General features: G+C 49.9%; 2 protein-coding genes across 3 annotated transcripts in view; both read right to left on the bottom strand.

The window, feature by feature from the left end:
• Positions 1–255: 255 nt before the first annotated feature.
• Positions 256–17,370, bottom strand: specc1la (sperm antigen with calponin homology and coiled-coil domains 1-like a). 2 transcript variants are annotated; one of them, XM_079754207.1, is made up of 16 exons: positions 17,241–17,370; positions 9,647–9,809; positions 9,438–9,561; positions 7,672–9,350; positions 6,946–7,153; positions 6,227–6,300; positions 5,650–5,825; positions 5,261–5,442; positions 3,727–3,905; positions 3,351–3,441; positions 2,656–2,745; positions 2,325–2,481; positions 2,045–2,147; positions 917–1,033; positions 700–759; positions 256–416 (listed from the first exon to the last, which is right to left on the bottom strand). In XM_079754207.1, exons 2-16 carry the CDS (start codon positions 9,770–9,772, stop codon positions 327–329), a joined length of 3,456 nt encoding a protein of 1,151 aa, XP_079610333.1. In that variant the 5' UTR covers positions 9,773–9,809; positions 17,241–17,370; the 3' UTR covers positions 256–326. The 2 variants fall into 2 exon arrangements, with proteins under 2 accessions (XP_079610333.1, XP_079610334.1); XM_079754208.1 differs by having other exon boundaries at positions 3,727–3,851.
• A 375-nt stretch (positions 17,371–17,745) lies between these two features.
• The window catches only part of LOC307087289 (breakpoint cluster region protein), a 29,027-nt gene continuing 27,869 nt past the window's right edge, over positions 17,746–18,903 (bottom strand). Inside the window, exon 23 of the mRNA XM_079752809.1 lies at positions 17,746–18,795. Within this exon, the coding sequence (XP_079608935.1) occupies positions 18,706–18,795 (90 nt within the window). The 3' untranslated portion in view covers positions 17,746–18,705. The remainder of the gene's footprint in view (positions 18,796–18,903) is intronic.

Raw genomic sequence — 18,903 nt, 5'->3', positions numbered from 1 at the left:
AGCAATCATAATACTTGGGTTCCCCAGAGACGATGGTGTAGACGTGTAGCGGATGTTCCCACAGAGCAGGGCCAGCGACCACGGCGCCGTCAGAGTGTGTGTGGCCTGGGGACCCCCTCAGGTCTCTGGGCTGTTCCTAGTGGAGCCCCGCTGCCCTGGTAGCGTAAGCAGTTGAAGCTAACCGAATATATCGCACCCCCCCCCCCCCCCCCCCCCCCCCCCCCCCCCCCCCCGCGGCCCCCCAGGGCTGGCCTGTGGGCTCCGGGGACAGGGTGGTTTAGTGCAGGGGGCTGTAGGACGGTGGGCGACGCAGTGCTGAGGGGAGCTCAGGTCTCAAAGTACTTGTAGATGGCCGTCACGTAGGTCATGACGCTCTGCCAGTCAGGCCTCTCTGAGCGCACCATCTCATTCAGGTCCTGCAACAGGAAATGACACGCATGAGACGAGTCACCGCTGACACTGATGCTCATTATATGCATGCTATGATAGAGAAAAGTCCTTCACCGATACGCTAAAAAACGTTTGGGCGGGGGACTGAGTTAAGAAATTCAGAGACGTCCTTCTTGGGGAGCGTGCAAACACATTTCTGAAAAACGCCTAAAGCTTATTTTTAACTGCTCTGGCTCAATGTGTCGCCTCGGTGTCTCTCGCCCCATGTCTCTCTCCCTGTTTCTCGGGCCATGCGGACATGAAGCTCACCAGAGTGCATTTGATTCCCACACTTTCAGCCGCCTGGAAGGCTAGAGTGAAGTTCCTCCTCTGTGGAGAAGAGCAGAGTTTCAGGTTAGCAGCAGCAGCTTCAAGTGCACCGCATCGCCTGTGTCTCTGACTTCGGATAATGGTGTTGATGGCCTGAGGCTACGGTGCATCAAGACGGTTAAGACAACAGGACAGGTGACCGATGGGAGGTCCTTGCCTTCTCCGGGCTGCTGAGCTCCTGGTAGGGGATGTGGGCGGGCAGGTAGGTGTGCAGCATGGCGCAGAATGCCAGCCCGTCGTTCCAGCTGCTACTGAAGTTGGTGATGTCGATGTTCTGGAAAACACAAACCAAATGAATAAACACAAAGGGGCTTTGGTCTCAAGAGTGCTCCTCCATCTTTATAGCCGGGAATCAGGACAGTCTGACAAGACAGATGGAGCTCAGGGCAAACTAGGCAGGAGGATTTGACCACAACTTCCATTTACTGCACAATCCTCAAGTTGAGCATTGTGCATTAAATGGAAGCCTTAATAACACAACACAGACACGTCAATTAATAATCTGCTGAAATCAAGACATGGACTGGATGTTGAAGGCGTCTGTCACTCTGCCAGCTGATGTATTTGTCCTGCATTTACTCTCAGCCCCCGCTGTTTATATCACCAACAGAGCTTCAACGACAGAAACTCCTACACACAGCGGTTCTGCTGACACAACAAGGTGTGGCTCGAGAACATAAAACCTCCGCTACAATTGAGGAAAACTAGAATACCGTTGTGTCTTCAGCACACGCACACACACACACACACACACACACACACACACACACACACACACACACAATCAGGCCAATGTGGCTCACTTCCTGGAGAGGACCAGGTTAACGGGTAGCCATGGCAATTATATGCTCACAGTCAAAGAAAGAGGGGACATCTGATTTTGTAAATGCGTCGTATGCAGAGACGGCCGCCTCTCAGGGCAGAAGAGAACGCAAACAAAGCCCTTTTGTAGGTCAGCGTTCACACGTCTGCTCTCCACAACATGTTTGAACAGCCATTTGCTGACGGCTGGTGCAGCATTAGGGTCAGCACTAAGTGGGCACAAACACTAAGGAAGGAGCAATAAAAACAATAGCCTACTCTATCCCCTCAGAGCTGGTCAGGAAGAGACTCGATGGCTCCTAGCTTGGGGGGGATTGAACACACTAAGCTCAGAGGCAGCATGGGCAGCCCCCCGCACCCAAAGGTCACAGATTAACCCGGCGCAGTCGGTTGGAGGTCCTCAGCCAGCGGGTGGTGCTGCGGGGATGAGGGGCAGTAGATGGGCGGAGAGCAGTCCTCCTACCTGGTAGCCTTCAGTCTTCTTCTGGCACCACTTCAGGAGAGCATTTCGTTTGGAGCCGCCGTACTCTCTGGCCAGAGCTGACAGGGGATCCTTCCTCTCCTCCCTAACACACAAACGGAGTTTCTTTGACGGCATTAAGGTTGGTTTTTGGTCCGACGTTTGCGCAACGCAATGACCTGTGTCCGATTTACGTGTGCAATTCAACGCCACAATGGCAGAGGGCGCTATGTTTTCTGTAAAGACTGACGCCCGACCAACCGGCACGGGGAGGGGCTGGTACCTGAGGCGCCCACGCGTGGTGGGGGTGACGGAGGCGGTGGGGGAGGAGGAGGAGGAGGACATGGAGGAGGCGGAGCCAAGGGCCAGCAGGGAGGTGGGGGCCGCGCCGTCGGGGGCCGACTTGTCCCGCTTCATCTCCTCGCTGCTCCTACGGGAACCTGGAGGGACAAACAGAGCACGGGATGAGAGATGCACATACACAGACCCACACACACACACAGACGCCTCCTATCATGAGTTCACTGGTTCACTATAGATCAACTTTATACATTTAGTTCAGCATACAACCCTGTATGACATGCTGTCAATCACACGGTACTGATGGCACAGACCCGAGATGGCCTTGGAGGGGTCCATGGTGGAGACCCTCTGGAGGACGGCCGTGGTCCGGCCGGAGGACGATCCCCTGAGGAGGTGGTCCGCTGGGGACACAACACAGGCTGTTACCACACACACACACACACACACACACACACACACACGGCTAGCCCTATGTTACCGGGGGTCGAGTAAAGTTCTCAGGCCTAAGAGCACAAAAAAGTCTTTCTGAGATGGAAAACAATAAATTAAGAGGGAAAAGTAAACGGAGGCAGAGCCAGCGATGGTTGAGGCAGCACGTTCACAGAGAGCACTTGAACCGGTCTCTGGAGGGACTGGAGCCAGACCCCCTCTCATTAGTCACAACATAACAATAAGATTCTGGAGGAAGATGGGAACTTACTCCGAGAGAGACACACAGACAGAGACACACACAGACACAGATAAACACACAGACAGACATCGAAAGACAGACACACACACACAGACGCACACACACAGACGCACACACCAAGAGAGACACACGGACAGAGACAGAGACACAGAGACCAACACAGACAGAGACAGGCACACCCAGACTGACACAGAAACAGAAAGAAACAAAACAAAGACAAGAGACACAGACAGCCCCAGCGATAGATCGATAGCTTTTTAGAGAAGCCATGCTGAGGCAAAGTGTGTTTCAACCATCAGACGGTCGGCTGTCTACCTGGCATGTTGATGTCCGTGTAGCTGGGCCTCTTGTCACTCAGTGAGGAGAGCGGCTTGGACGAAGACATGGACCCAGAGATGGAGTGTCTCTGTAACAGCAGAGTTACACGGTTACCACGACAACACAGTGGTTACTAACGTCCACGACTAGAAGTCTGGGGGCAATGGAGTCCATGGAACACCTGATCAACTTCAACGGAACAAGACGCCAGAAGAGAGTGGCATCAAACCAACACAGCCTTACTTATATCTAACCATTGTGTCCTCCTTGTTATTTGGAGACGCCCCCAGCGGACTGAAGCATCTCTTCTCAGACCATCTAGATGAGGCCTGCAGCCCACAGGTCTGACCATCGGCCTGCATATCAACCGTACCTGAATGGGGGAGACGGCGGCCGCGGGCGGGGTCTTCATGGGGCTGGGGCTCAGAGGGGTGCGTGGGAGCTGGGCGGGGGGGACGGGCGCCGTTGGAAGAAGGGCGGCGGCGTTGGAGGCGGGACCTGCAGCAGAACCAGAGGGGGCGGGGCCTTCGTCACCGCCGCATGGATCTAGGTCTAGGAGGACAAACACGCTGTTTCTAGATGGATCCAGGTCTAGGAGGACAAACACGCTGTTTCTAGATGGATCCAGGTCTAGAGGACAAACACGCTGTTTCTAGATGGATCCAGGTCTAGAGGACAAACACGCTGTTTCTAGATGGATCCAGGTCTAGAGGACAAACACGCTGTTTCTAGATGGATCCAGGTCTAGAGGACAAACACGCTGTTTCTAGATGGATCCAGGTCTAGAGGACAAACACGCTGTTTCTAGATGGATCCAGGTCTAGAGGACAAACACGCTGTTTCTAGATGGATCCAGGTCTAGAGGACAGACACGCTGTTTCTAGATGGATCCAGGTCTAGAGGACAAACACGCTGTTTCTAGATGGATCCAGGTCTAGAGGACAAACACGCTGTTTCTAGATGGATCCAGGTCTAGAGGACAAACACGCTGTTTCTAGATGGATCCAGGTCTAGAGGACAAACACGCTGTTTCTAGATGGATCCAGGTCTAGGAGGACAAACACGCTGTTTCTAGATGGATCCAGGTCTAGAGGACAAACACGCTGTTTCTAGATGGATCCAGGTCTAGAGGACAAACACGCTGTTTCTAGATGGATCCAGGTCTAGAGGACAAACACGCTGTTTCTAGATGGATCCAGGTCTAGAGGACAAACACGCTGTTTCTAGATGGATCCAGGTCTAGAGGACAAACACGCTGTTTCTAGATGGATCCAGGTCTAGAGGACAAACACGCTGTTTCTAGATGGATCCAGGTCTAGAGGACAAACACGCTGTTTCTAGATGGATCCAGGTCTAGAGGACAAACACGCTGTTTCTAGATGGATCCAGGTCTAGAGGACAAACACGCTGTTTCTAGAGGCTAATCCGCAGTCAAGGAGTCCCTGGTGGACCACTCATCACATCCAACTCCAGGCTCTACGGTCAACAGATTTTTATTCAGCGTGGTGCTAGGTGGGGTTTGTGATGAATGTTAAGCCCGATTTTTAACACAAGCGAGTTCAGATACAAACGCTCTGTTGCCCTTTTGTGTCCATCACACATTTTTTTCTTTTTGAACGGACAATTTGAAATGGACACTTAACAAATATTCAAACAAAATGCTGATGAATATTAGAAGAAAAACCTAAAGTCATATTGTTAAGAACCATGTAATGATCACCTCTTAAATTGCCATAAAAATGACTGAAGATGATGAGAATAAAACATCCCCTCCCGCGCCCCCCTGACACCCAGCCCCCTGACACCCAGCCCCCTGACACCCAGCCCCCTGACACCCACCCCCCCTGACCCTGGAGCCCCCTGACCGGAGGCCAGGTAACGATAACAACAGAAGGAGGGAGTCCTACATTCGCAGGGCGGGCCGCTCTGCGAGGCGCTGTCGAAGCTCTTGATGAGGGTCTTGACAGTGGGCGAGGGCTCCGAGGAGGTGGAGGAGCGGCGGCTCAGACCCATGCCCTGACGCAGGGCGGCAAGGTCTCTTTCCACCGCGTTCATGTAGTTGTACACCCGGCCCCGCTCCTCGTCCTGCCTGCACACCGGGAGACAGCAGGATTAGAGACCTCTAGGACCCCCGGGGAACCAGGAGTAGGAGGGACGGTTCTCCAAGCTAACAGAATCTGTTCCCTATTTCCTTCGTAAATCAATGACAGCCATTTAGAAACATGCTATCTACACTCCAACTCTTGAACTCGATTGAGGAACAGCCGTGGAGTCCTCCGATGACGCGGAGCCTTACTTGCGGCTCCTGACCTCGTCCAGCTCCTTGCCCAGCTTCTCGTTCTTCTCCTGGGACTCCTGCAGACGCCGCCGCAGGTCGCCCATCTCTTCCTGCGCCTCCGACTTGATGTCGTTAGCGATGACCACGGCGGTCTGCAGGTCCGCCTGGAACTGACGCCATTCCATGGACTCCTCCTGCACGCGCACACGCACGCACACACACACACACACACACACACACACACACACACACCCACACACACACACACACACACACACGTTTGTTTGTTTCATGTAGCCTTTGTAATAAAGCTGCTTGTGGTTTCTGTTTTCATTATCGTCCCATAATTCATGTGAGCTTTGACTCGGGCATTTCCGTAGACAGGATGACCTTGTGTTATGCTTGGGCTAATTTGATAAATATAATACTTGGTATTTGGACCTCACATTTTCCAGCGAAACTACTTTGACTTTCATGCGGATGGGTTTTGGAGGTTGGGGAATACTTTCCGAATGCAGAAGAGGCCGCGTGGTCAGGAGCTATGACCCATGCTTGTCTCGTTAATTCGGTGACAGAGATCATGAACACAGCTCACCCTTAATCTGCGATGGAGGATCTTTATCTCCCTCTCCATGTCGTGCTTCTGGTCCTGAAGCTTCTTTACAGAGTCTAGGGAGACAGAGAGGGAGAGAGAAAGAGAGAGAGACGGGGAGAGAGAGAGACGGACAGGGGGAGAGAAAGAGATAGACGGGGAGAGAGGAAGAGAGAAAGGGAGACAGACACAAAGACAAAGATGGAGAAAGGGGGCACGGTGACAGTGAGCAACATTGAATCTTTTTTGAAAGATATTCATTGCTATAAACTTGTAATTGTTCTATATAAACGTATTGATGGAGAGATAGATATTCCAAATTCTTTCCAGGTCACTGATGAAGAGGTCGTCGGGCAGCCTGACCCCTGACCCCTAATCACTCTCCAGGTCGCTGACAATGAGGTCATCGGGCAGCCTGACCCCTGACCCCTACTCACACTCCAGGTCGCTGACGATGAGGTCGTCATGCAGCCTGACCCCTGAGCCCTACTCACTCTCCAGGTCGCTGACGATGAGGTCGTCATGCAGCCTGACCCCTGACCCCTACTCACTCTCCAGGTCGCTGACGATGAGATCGTCATGCAGCCTGACCCCTGACCCCTACTCACTCTTCAGGTCGCTGACGATGAGGTCGTCATGCAGCCTGACCCCTGACCCCTACTCACTCTCCAGGTCGCTGACGATGAGGTCGTCATGCAGCCTGACCCCTGACCCCTACTCACTCTCCAGGTCGCTGACGATGAGGTTGTCGTGGAGCTTGACGGCGCGGTGCTGCTCCACCTCGTCCTCCAGCTCAAAGATGGTCTCCTTCATGTCGGCCACGGCCGCCTCCTTCTCCGTCAGCTCGGCCCGCTGCTGCTCGACGACCCGCTCCGTCTCCTCCATCTGCCGCTGCACCTGCTGCTGGAACCCCTGGTACTCCTGGTCCAGCTACACACACACACACACACACACACACACACACACACACACACACACACACACACACACGATTAATTAAACCATAAGCATGTTGTAACATGCAGCGCTTGATTGGCTAATGAGCAAAGATGGAGGCCCCGGCCACTCTGGAGATCCATCATCCCAATCAAGACACAGATCCATTACTATGCGTGACTGCGTGGAGAGCAGAGGATGAATGCAACATTTGTCTTAAAAACTTCATGTAATATCAAGTGAATTACAACTGGTTATTTTTGGTGAAATCAGCACTCATAGCATGCTAACAAACACAGTCCCCCCAACCATAGATCTAGATTGTTGTGTACACTTCTGAGATGCCTAAACATCTCCTTCCCTCTACAGTAAGGTGTAGCACTCCCTCTTGGTTAAGAGAGATAAGAAGCAGTACTGGTGTACCCCAGGTGTGCCCTAAGTGTGCCCCAGGTTTACCCCGGGTATTCACAGGGTATTCACAGGGTATTCACAGGGCGAGGGCAGGGACCTACCTTGCCGAGCGCGTCCTGCATCCTGCTGAGGTCATCGTGGGCGTGTCCCAGCTCCGCCTGCATCTTGGCGGCCTTGGCCTCCGCCTCCTCCTTGTCCAGCCGCACGGCCTCCAGCAGCAGGCGGATGTCGTTCTTGTCGCCCGCCGTGTGGACGGAGTACATCTCCGCCACCTTCTGCCTCTCCTGCTCCAGCTGGGCCCGGCAGCGCTGCAGCTCGGCCTGGTCGCTGCCCACCGCCGCCTGGTACTCCTCCAGGGCCGCGCCCATGGCCGCCCGGCCCTGCCGCTCGGACTCCATCACGCGCTCCATCTGGTGGTTCCGCTCCTTCAGGGCGCCGATCATCTCCTGGGCCTCCGCGTTGTCCTGCTCCGCCATCTTCAGAGTGTTGGAGAGGTGCTGCTGCACGCCCAGCAGCTGCTCCCGCTCGAAGCGGGCGTTGTCGGCCAGGTCCACGTAGCGTTGCTCCAGCTCCATGTAGCGGCCGCTCTTGATGTCCTCCTCCAGCGTGTAGGACAGGTGGTGCTGCTCCAGCAGCGAGCGCAGGTACTCCAGCTGCCGGCCGTACTGCTCCAGCTTGTCGCTCTGCTGGCACAGGGAGTCCATCAGGATGAGCTTCTCCTCGCCCAGACGCTCGTTCTCCCCGTTGAGCTCCTGGGTGATCTGCTGCAGGTCAGACAGCTCCTGCAGCGTGGCCTGCAGCTCCTCCGCCGTGCTGTGCTGGTTCTCCTCCATCTGGTGGATGCGCTCCGTCAGGCGGGCCACCGACACCTCGCTGGCGGAGCCGCCTCCCGAGCCGCCGCCCGAGCCGCCGCCGCTGCCCCCCCGCCGGGAGCGCCCGCGGCCGGCGGCACTCTCCGACTCGGAGGAGGACGAGGCGCCGGAGGGCGCGTCCAGGGCGTCGTCGCTGGACGTGACCGCCTGGTAGACCTCGCTGGACTCGCTGTCCAGGTTGTCGGCCGAGCCGCCGTGCCGCCGGCCCGTCAGCAGGTCCTCCAGGGATCCCGGCGCCGAGCCCTCCACCGAGGAGGTCAGGGGCCCCCCGCCGTCGCTCTGCCCGCTGCCGGCCGCGGGGTCCGGGCTCTGGGGGGGGTAGCCGAACAGCTTCTCGGTGACCTCCAGCCGCTGCTCCAGGGAGAAGCCCAGGGCGTTCAGCCGGTCCTTCAGCATGCGGTTCTCGCTCTTCAGCAGGTTGAGCTCCACCCGGATGGCCTGGTTCTGCTCCTGCAGCAGGAGGAGGGTGGACTCCACGTCCGCCGCCGTGATGGCCGACACCGGGGGCTTCTCCTCCTCTCCGGCCGCCTCCGGGGGAGCCACCTCGTCCTCCTCGTCCTCCTCCTCGTCCTGCTCCTCCTGCCCCCCCAGGCCCAGCTGTACCCGCATGTCTCTCAGCTCACCTCGCAGATGCACGATCTCCACGTCTTTGCTCTTGGCCAGACCCAGCAGGTCCTTTACCTTGTTCTCCAGCGCCACCTTGTCGCTGAGCTGACCATCCGACTTGGACTTGCTCATGCGGCCCTCAGACTCTACCAGGGCCTGGCTGCGTGAGCGCTTGGCCTGGGCCGCATCCCCCGGCACCACCGCCTGCTTCTTGTTGGCTGAGGCCCTGGAGGGGCGCAGGCGGTCCCTGGTCGAGCTCGGCTCCTTGGACGTGGAGGACGCCGGGCGCTTGGCCGAGGCCCCTGGTTGGAGAGGAAGCCACGGGACGGTCAGCCTCAAACAGCAGCAGCAGCCGACACATGAAGTACATGACTTTACAGTAGGAGTACCTGAGCTGGTCTTGGGCTTGCTGTCGGTGCCGCTGGTCCCGGTGGAGGCGGTCCTCTTGGCCTTGCTGCTGGGTGCAGCGCTGCCTCCGGCCATGGCTGCTAACAGATCATCATTGCTTTTAACCTGTGCACATAAATAGAGGTCATTAATACCAAATCAGGAATGATTTCAAACTGAAACAGCGGAGAGGCCATGAGTCATGGTTCACCTTGGAAAGGGGCGCCGACGTGCCTGTCTTCACGCCTGCTTTATTGGCGCCCCCGCCGGGCGCCGGCTCAGCCTTCCCCCGCTCGCAGCTCGCCTTATTTGCCGCCGGCCGCGTCGTCTTCTTCATACTGGGCGCTGTGATGCCCGTGCATTTACACCCCCACCTGAGGAGCAGAGAGAAACGGAGGGGGTTTACTGACACGGCATGTGGGCCAATGTACGAGGAACTCTCCCAGCAGAAAGGAGGTGGTGGTAGATCAGATCGGAGCTCTAAAGACAGATGTATGGGAAGTCCCTGGCGGTCTGTCCCGTCTCAGAGAATGAAAGACGTTTTGTGGTGAGTGGGAGTGTGAAGGGGGTGGATTGCCTGAGGGACCAGGCTTGAGTAATGACAAGTATGATAAGATGTTCTCTGTATTTAGCTGGAGGCTTGGGGGATCTACTCCAGATGTGAGGGCTTCCATTGAAAGATGAGCCACTAGAGGGCAGTCCAGAGGTTATAATGGGTTCAGTCAAGATATGTGATACAACTCTAACTCTAATTTGCAGCTGTGCGAATGCCATCGATCCAAAGATCCCCTCCTACCTCCGATCAACCAGGTGAAACAAACAGTCTGACTTAAAGGCTGATGTTTCACAATAAGTCCTCAAGGACAAAGTTTTGCTTTGGCTTCTCCTCTCTAAAAAGGCAGGCTAGTGAGGGCTCTGGTGTTGTGAAGAAACAGTGGAAGAGGTAATGCATTGTTCCTTCTCATAAAAACCCTACTGAGAATGCTCATACCAGGCCCACCACTTGCCCAGAATGGATTCCTTTCCTCAACACTAAAAACAGGATTTCAGAACTGTTGATTCATAACAGATGCTTATTGGTTACGTAAGAAGAGGAAACGCAAACAAACAGCTCAGCCTCCTGCCTCCGTTTTCTGACATCATGCACGCCTTTAACACGTGAATGTATTGAGTTAGTCTTTAAATCACCTAACAAGTAATGCCAAACACAGAGACCAAGAATGATTTACATTTCCCTTCCCTTTGAGCAACCATTTAAGAAATTACCAAAATGCAGGTCCCATGCATCAAGTCCCCTGAAGGGGCTACCAGATCAGACCATGGTGCTCATCACATCGAGTCTAAAGGACAGCGGGTGTTCTTAACGGATGTGCCTTGAGCCAAGACTAGGTGCATTTCTCCTTGTGAAATGGAAAGTCATATATTCTTGTTCCTTGCCTAGAAGCCCTTGTTTCCGTGGATCAGGAAAAGAGGATTGTGATAAGAAGAAGAATAAATAGATTTCCATTGCTTTCTGAACAAGACACAAGGGAACCCAAGCAACCAATCATTTAACAGGCCATGAGATTTTCTGCTGATGGCAAATATAATCCCCACGTAACCAAATATCTAATTTAAACTGCATTTCATACAAATAAAATAAAACTTCTGTAACAGCTTGCAGCTGTGTTTTCACTTGTGAACCAAGTATTAATCCTAAAACCTGTGCAACTTTATCCAACCTCTGACAGAAAGCACAAAGATCAGTCCCAGTTGTTCCACTTTCTTTGCCAAGTACTTTTATTTTGTAGGTTTTTCTATAATCATTTTGAATTTTTTTGGTTTGGGTCAAGGTTTATACCCCAGATAAAACTTGGCCAAAACTGCTTCGCCAATAATAAATATACACAGAAAATAGTTCCAAGAATGATCCCTAGGTCTTTGGCGATGCAGTAAATCATTGAGTTGGCGTAAAGGAACACGGTGGGGCAGAGGGACACATATTGTACTACAGTGCAGGGTAGAAAGGTGCACCTTGCAGGAAACTAAAATGACAAACTCCACAACAAACGTCAATGGTTATGATTGGTTGAGAGTTATTCACTTTAGACCAAATCATTTGGATTGTAAACAGCCATGTTTAAATTTTCTAGGGATCAACTGTTGATTATTACCCTCATGGGAACTCCTAGATACTTAAAAGGTTGTATCAGCGATGTTGGGGGACGTCACTTGTTGGAATTTGAAGCGAGATCCCAAACAAAGTGGTTGGTAGTACCATTTGTTTTTATGTACGATCTCGGAGCATAGGCTGCCGACAGAGACCCGGTTTTTTGATGGCCTGCTTATGGGGCGGGCAGCTAGCGGATCGTGAGGAAAGATGAATGTGATAATTTATGTTTCGGCCTAGAATCACTGAAACAACCTTTAATGTACGCACTTATTGTGTGTCTTATTTAGTTTTAGCTACACGTGAAACTCCTAAGATGGCGCAATTTGATTGGTTCGCTATCTCAGGATATTGGGCAATATCCCATGACTGCGATCTCAAACTCGGGATATTGTTTTCATCGCAAAATGTCTCGTCACGCTCATAAAAACGAATAAATCGCTAATAAAAACGAATAAATCCTGTCATAAAGTGTTATCTTGTTTATTTTTCAGAGTGTTCACGTGCTGCATATACTAAAACAATTATTCACCTCAGGCTCCGTGAATAGTGGGTAATAGCTATTCCCCACTATTCTCTTCGCCTTCGGCGTATAATTGTTAATTCAATTCAATTTTATTTGTATAGCCCTTAATCACCATTACAGTCTCAAAGGGCTTAACAGGCCAAACATTTATGTACAGTCCTGGAGTTAAATAGTACTTAGTTAGGTAGAATCTTATCATAGCTATCTATGTTGAATACCGGGAAGGGGTTAAAGTTCCCATGGCATGCTACTTTATGGATGCTTAAATATAGATATTAGTGGGCCCCTAACACAGTATTTGAAGACGTTCCCAAAATTCAGCCGTGGTGCAGAATTACAGCCACTACGAGCCAGTCGCACATTGAGCTTTCCCCAAACTAGCCTTTTCGGTGTCTGTAGCTTTAATGTAAATAAGGAGAGAGGCAGGTCAAGGAGGAGGGTGGGGATGTGACCCTGAGCAGCTTGCGGCCACGGCACCATGCGCTCTGTTTACAGTGAATGTATCGCAATGGCGAGGCGCACACAGCCTTTGGCCGTGTTCTGTACATTTTCTAGAACACTTCGGGTGCTCCGGCAGGAGTCCTGGAGCTCTATATCAAAAAAATATCATATTATACATAGATATCTATATCATATAATATATATTATCACCGCCATAAGCTTTGTGCGCCTCCAGACGATATTATGAATCTCAAACGAATGCGTCGGGTTTTCCGACGTCTCTGGTTCTTCCACGTCCACATCAATCTGAAGTAGACTGAACCACGACATGGAGGAGAAAGGGATTGATGCCCGCGATTGTTAACCGTGATTGTCTCCCGCCGGAGCCTCGCTGCCGAGGCAGCGGGAGTGCGGGCAGCACTTAGGCACCACCGCCTCCTGCAGCGGGCAGCGGTCAGCGCCATGGCGTTGGTCCCTCAGCAGCGGGAAGCGGGGCTCAAGCGGGAGAAAATCACGGGCAACAATTCTCCTCCCCTTTCTCCTCCATGTCGTGGTTCATGTACTTCAGGGAGTCAAAGCCAAAGCTCCTTCCCCCCCCGATTCCTTCTCAACCATGGCTGAGATAACCCCCACTACGAGTCTCGTTGTGGAAATACCAGAGACGAGAGTCCGACGTGTTATGCGCCATACCACCAACAGCAGAACGGTTATCCAAATAACAAAGTGTGTAGTGTGTACAAGTGTACAACACTTGCGTTATAGTCCTGGAGCTCTATATCTAAATAATATCATATAATACATAGATATCTATATCATATAATACATATTATCACGGCCAAAAGCTGTGAGCACCTCAAGACGATATTATGAATCACAAACGACTGCGTCTGGTTATCTGACGACTCTGGTTCTTCCACTTCCACATCAATCTTAAGTAGACTAAACCGCACGCTGCCTCACTTTCTCCTCCATGTCGCAGTTCATGTACTTCAGGGAGTCAAAGCCAAAGTTCCTTTCCCCCAATTTCTTCTCAACCATGGCTAAGATAACCAAAACTACAGTCTCGTTGTGGAAACACCAGATACGTCAAATAACCAACTTATGTGGTTATCCAAATAACAAAGAAGTGTAAAACACTTGCGTTACAGTATGTGTAATCACATACACACACACATTTGGCGCATGCACGGTCGTAGCTCATTGTTTCATTAGCGGGGCGAAATTCTCTGGGCGGGCAAGGCAGAGAAAGGGGAGGTAACTTGGCCCCTTATGACGACATATGGGGCTACATTCCAAATCAGCGCGCCTGAGCTTCCATTTTTTAAAAGGCGAGCAGGATACCTAGTGTTCGTTTTACCCCGAACGCAAGTTTTAGCCACTGGTGGACGATAGGCAGGCCAGGGGAACTCATATTAATGTAAGAAAACCTCATAAAGTGAGATTTTCATGCCATGGGACCTTTAACCTAGCGATTGTTGGCGCTTTGCACTTGGTTCTACGAACCTCCTTATTGTACCGACAGTGATATATTGTTTCACCTTCTTATGACAAATGTACTTATTGTAAGTGACTTTGGATAAAGGCATCTGCTAAAGGCCCTAAATGTAAATGTAGGTATATTCATAGGCTACGAGAAATAAATGTACTTTCAAATGCACAAGAGAAATCGAAAAAAAAGCTCATCTTATTGCACAAAATGAAGAGAAGAAAGATTTCATGATGATGTCAAAGGCTCAATGTTTAAGTCACATGCCATATGGGGGGGGGGGGGGGGGGGGGGGGGCTGGAGAAGTGTCAGGCCAAATTGAAGCCGCCTGTGCCAGCACCCGCTTCCTTTAACGTCTCCCTGCTGGCCTGCCTCAGCTGTGAGCGGTGGCTCAGTCTCTCTGCGGCTAGGGAGGTCGTTTGCTCATTCCCAGCTGTGATGAACCTCATGGCTGGACTTAACAACCCTCCACACCCCTGTCCCCCCGGCCAACCGTCCACAGGTCCACACACAGCACTGGTTCATAGTAACAACAGTAGAAGACTGAAACCAAGCCAACCATAGCAGAAATCTAAACTTGGAGATGGCTATAAAGCCCAGTTTACGCCACCTTCTCCCTAGCAAGAAAAAGGCATTTATCACATCTATATTTTACACCAACGCTAATTAATATCCACTCATGTATGTACGTATTCAACAATGATGTCATCACCTCAGTCCCACCTTAGCCAGATGGAGCTATCCATCTCTGCACTAATAAAGCACTGGCACGTCTACAAGCCTATCTTTACTGCGTTTGGTATGCGTGTCCGTGAGCATTTGCGTATGAAAGAGGTCTTTCCCAAAAGCACGTGTAAATAATGGTCTTTGAGTATTTTTCCAGGTCCCTGACGTCAATGCTGCTCCACATGATTAAGGGCTGAGCTGGATGGAAGCCTATCTGCTGGAGCAGCTGGTGGGACGACCAGGAGCTCTAGAGAACCAGGAGCGCTGGAGGACCAGGCGCTCTGGAGAACCAGCCTGCTGACTCTGAACGGCCAGCAGGCCCTGGGATGGACGGGACTGGGACCACTGGGGACAGAGTGAGGACATTCTTTCACACCATTCTCCCAAACAGGGACAGGCACTACGGGCTATGTATAAATAAAGCCAGTGCTTAACGCAGGCATGTGCTTTCTTTGTTAAGGTGTTAACCCAACAGGGCCCTAAAGCAACTATTGTGTGGCCCAAAGCCCTCCCTGTAGGCCTGGGACTCTGAGGATCCAGTGCCTTCAGACATTCCACCTCATTTAGACTCACTTTAACAACACCTGACCTAAAACCAAGGCGGCTTCCACTTCGGTCAGTGGATCAGAGCCATCTGCATTGCACAGCTAACTATAATACTGCAGCCTTGAATAACTGAACAGTCTGAAGTCAAAACTTGCTGTTTGGTGAGAAGGAACCATTGTAAACAAAGAGACCTAATTATTCACCCTTGCAGAATGTGACACACAAGTGCTTTGTAGACTAGAATATACCAGAACCAAAAACGTGCTTGTTCTGCCTCCAATTAAGGAACTATGGCATTTGATTAACACCAAACAACACCATTGCTGTGATATAATCAGAGCAAGTGTGCATTGGTTTCTACAATAAGCAGAAAGAAATAGTGTCCGTGTATCGAAAATGAATGGATGAGACAGAGGCAGATAGCAAGGAGACAGCAGAAACAGTCCATATTGAGGGATGGGGGTACTCTTCACTTATAAAGGCCCCTCTCCATCCTAATTATTCCTCTCAACTACAGGGAGGTACTTCCTTCCCATAACACTCGCTTCCTGCCATACCGTCTCTCGTAGGGGTGTGGGGAGAAGGAGAGGGAGAGCTACTGGGTGGATGTGGGTACAGGGACAGAAAGGCAGCAGTATGCTCAGCACAGAGCGTACACTGTACATTACTTTTTCCTTTGCCATAAAAAAGCCGCCTGGAATCCAAAAACTAGTCGAGTCAACCCATCATCATTTCAATCATAAATGCAACAAACTGTATAATGCAATACAATATAAGGTACTTCTGGAAATTATATATATACACGTCTTTAATCATTTTATTTGCTCTGGTTCACATGGAGGCTACGTTTCCAAATAAGGTCGTATGCCCTTATCTGTTGAGTCGCAAAATAAACGGCGGATCATACAGCCTCCAGGGAGACGTTTGAGGACTTTAGAAAGAACATGATGTCAAGTACTGCGGCCAATCCAAGCATTCCACGAAGGGCCTAATCACAGACCTGGGGTCAGTCTTGGTAGTAAAGCAAAAAGGAATGAGGGGTAATCATAAACACTTGTTTCTCACACTGATAAAGTAAAAGGGTTACCACAATTCATTGAAGCTGAATAAAGGTGACTCGGGGATTACAATGAGCCGGTCAATGTGGAGGCTCGTTGGTCTCTTCAGGGACCCCCGTACACCTACCAGCTACTTCGTTATGGAGAAGGTATCTCGACGACAGGACCACTAGCAGCTAGTTAGTTATGGAGAAGGTATCTTGCCCCCAGGACCACTAGCAGCTATTTAGTTATGGAGATGGTTTCATGGCCGACACCAGCCACAGAGAACAGGGCTGTGTCTGGGATCAGCAGGTCTGTGGACAACTGGACCCTGCGGTGGTCTTCACCAAATAACTCACTCTCAATATATTGTAGCACTAACATTTGATAAGATCAATTTAAACATGAAGATGTATTATCCAAGATGTGATTATAAATGCTGGGGTTGAGAGCGAAATATCTTTATTTGAGAGTAGCGGTAACATAACTAAGTATACTACAGTTTACGTTTATATACTACAGTTTATGTTAATATATCCTGGTATTTAAGTCTTTAACGCTGACATCGTGAGTCACATTGTTAATGTGTTTAGATGCTAAGTTACTTCATAAAGCAGTCCTAGTTCAGTCCTAGTTGGCAGGTTGAGCCAAGATCTAAAACAAAGTCTAACAACCTTTTAATAAATACACCAACATTTAACATTTAACAAGTCCACGGCCTGGGAAAGCTTTGCTCCTTTCTTCCATGTATTCTGATAAAAGGAGAGCAGAGACCATAACGTTGTTCTACATGCTAGCATTGTTAGCCTAGCCAGTCGGTTAGCTTAGCCAGTATAGAACAACAAGGTCCCGTTTTCAGGAAGATTCCTTATTTTAAGTAAGATTCCTTACCCTAAGTCCCAAGTCCCTGGTTCCCCTTTAACTGGAGGCAGTTACACTGAATGTTGGTCTACAGCATGTTACAGAGAGCTAATCCCACACGGTCACCAGCCTGGGACGGTCCGGATCGGGAAGCACCAGCCTGGGGTGGGTCGGGGAGCACCAGCCTGGGACGGTCCAGGGAGTTTCGGGACGTCAGCTGGTAGGGGAACACTGAACGCTCCTGCCTCCTTGAGTTCATTACCTCGTCGCTCAATAATTGGCACCACGTCACAGTGAGTGGGTTATCTCTCTCTCTATGTATATATAATATTAAAAAAAAAATTATATATATATCTGTATGTGTGTGTGTGTGTGTGTGATTATAAGGATCACAACCGTCCTCTGACACGATTTATTAAAAACAAATTATATATATATATATATATATATATATAATTTACAATTCTAAATAGCTGACTTGCCCTAACGTGTATTTTTTATGAGGGAATTAATTGACACGATATTTCTATAAATCAACATTTATAAATCAACGTTTTATTTACATTAATCAATCACATTTATGCAGTGTTGTTGCTTTCTAGATTTAGTCAGATAGGGTCTTACCAGTGAATATTTTGGCCTATTCAATATGAACTATTCCCAGGTGTACTATTCCTGTGGTTCTGACCCATAAAGAAAAAAAAACACGAGAGGGAAGAATTGGAATACGAAAAAGGGGAAATTAATTAAATGAACAGCCATCTGATTGGAATGAGGCAGCTAACAACTCACAATGTCTACAGTATGTCTTACAATATTGTTACAGGACTGATTCGCCCGTTTCTTTCTTAATCAATATATACCAGAGGAGCCTGTGAACAGACTAAGGTTCATACACATACATAGTATAACAACTAAAAACACATTTTACATCAACATGCCTGCATGTTGTGTGCTAATTTACCTCTTTACAACCTTGTAAACATCAGCGGAAATCAAACGCTCCTATTGATTATCAGCAGGAAACAAGCGCACAGGCAACTTTTATTCCAGCTTAAATATTTCTCGGAGCAAATGAACAGATAATTCTATCCACTCTAATTCCACCCTAAAAGCCTACAAACCTCCAATTATTTCACTGAACACACATGTTGCTAATATTCAGGAAAGGACAGGACGAATCTTTAAATGCAGTAATGGTAAAACACAAAGTGTAAATTCTAAATAAGACATGGAATAATGTGTTCTGAGTATTATGATTATATAGGGTTCTCTTTGAAACAGCAATTGCATTAGAGTACACAGCATATGCTAATTTGCTTCTCATGGCTTTTTTTCACAGTGCCTCGTGTCCAGTTTAAAATGTGCTATTGCTGCCCCCTGGTGGCTAAAATCTAATTGATGTGTTTTCCAGCAGCAGTGAACGCTCAGAACAATTCACTTCTTCCAGCTTTTGAACAGTTGATAACATTTCATAGAAAGGTCCACATTCCCGCTATATTTCAGATGAGAAGAGAAGGCTTTGTCGTTTGCTGTCTGGTGCCGGAATGTTCTCAAGTTGGAGGAAATACAGTAGAAGTTGTACCTGCAAAGACGGGACGAAACACAGAGACAATACATACCTGGAGAACTCCAGTGGACTACAAACATGGTCATTAGGAACTGACTTCATTTCCTGTAATATGATGCATCA

Source organism: Pollachius pollachius, assembly GCF_949987615.1.
Source record: "Pollachius pollachius genome assembly, chromosome: 1".
NCBI lineage: Eukaryota > Metazoa > Chordata > Actinopteri > Gadiformes > Gadidae > Pollachius > Pollachius pollachius.
Note: the sequence above shows the minus strand (reverse complement) of the source record. Positions and strands in the feature narration are given on the sequence as shown.

Coding starts and splice junctions, on each gene's coding strand:
- specc1la (XM_079754207.1), bottom strand. CDS start 9,772: ATGAAGAAGACGACGCGGCCGGCGGCAAATAAGGCGAGCTGCGAGCGG. Junction 5,443..5,649: donor GACGAGGTCAGGAGCCGCAA/GTAAGGCTCCGC, acceptor CCCGGTGTGCAG/GCAGGACGAGGAGCGGGGCC. Junction 1,034..2,044: donor AGAAGACTGAAGGCTACCAG/GTAGGAGGACTG, acceptor TGTGTTTTCCAG/AACATCGACATCACCAACTT.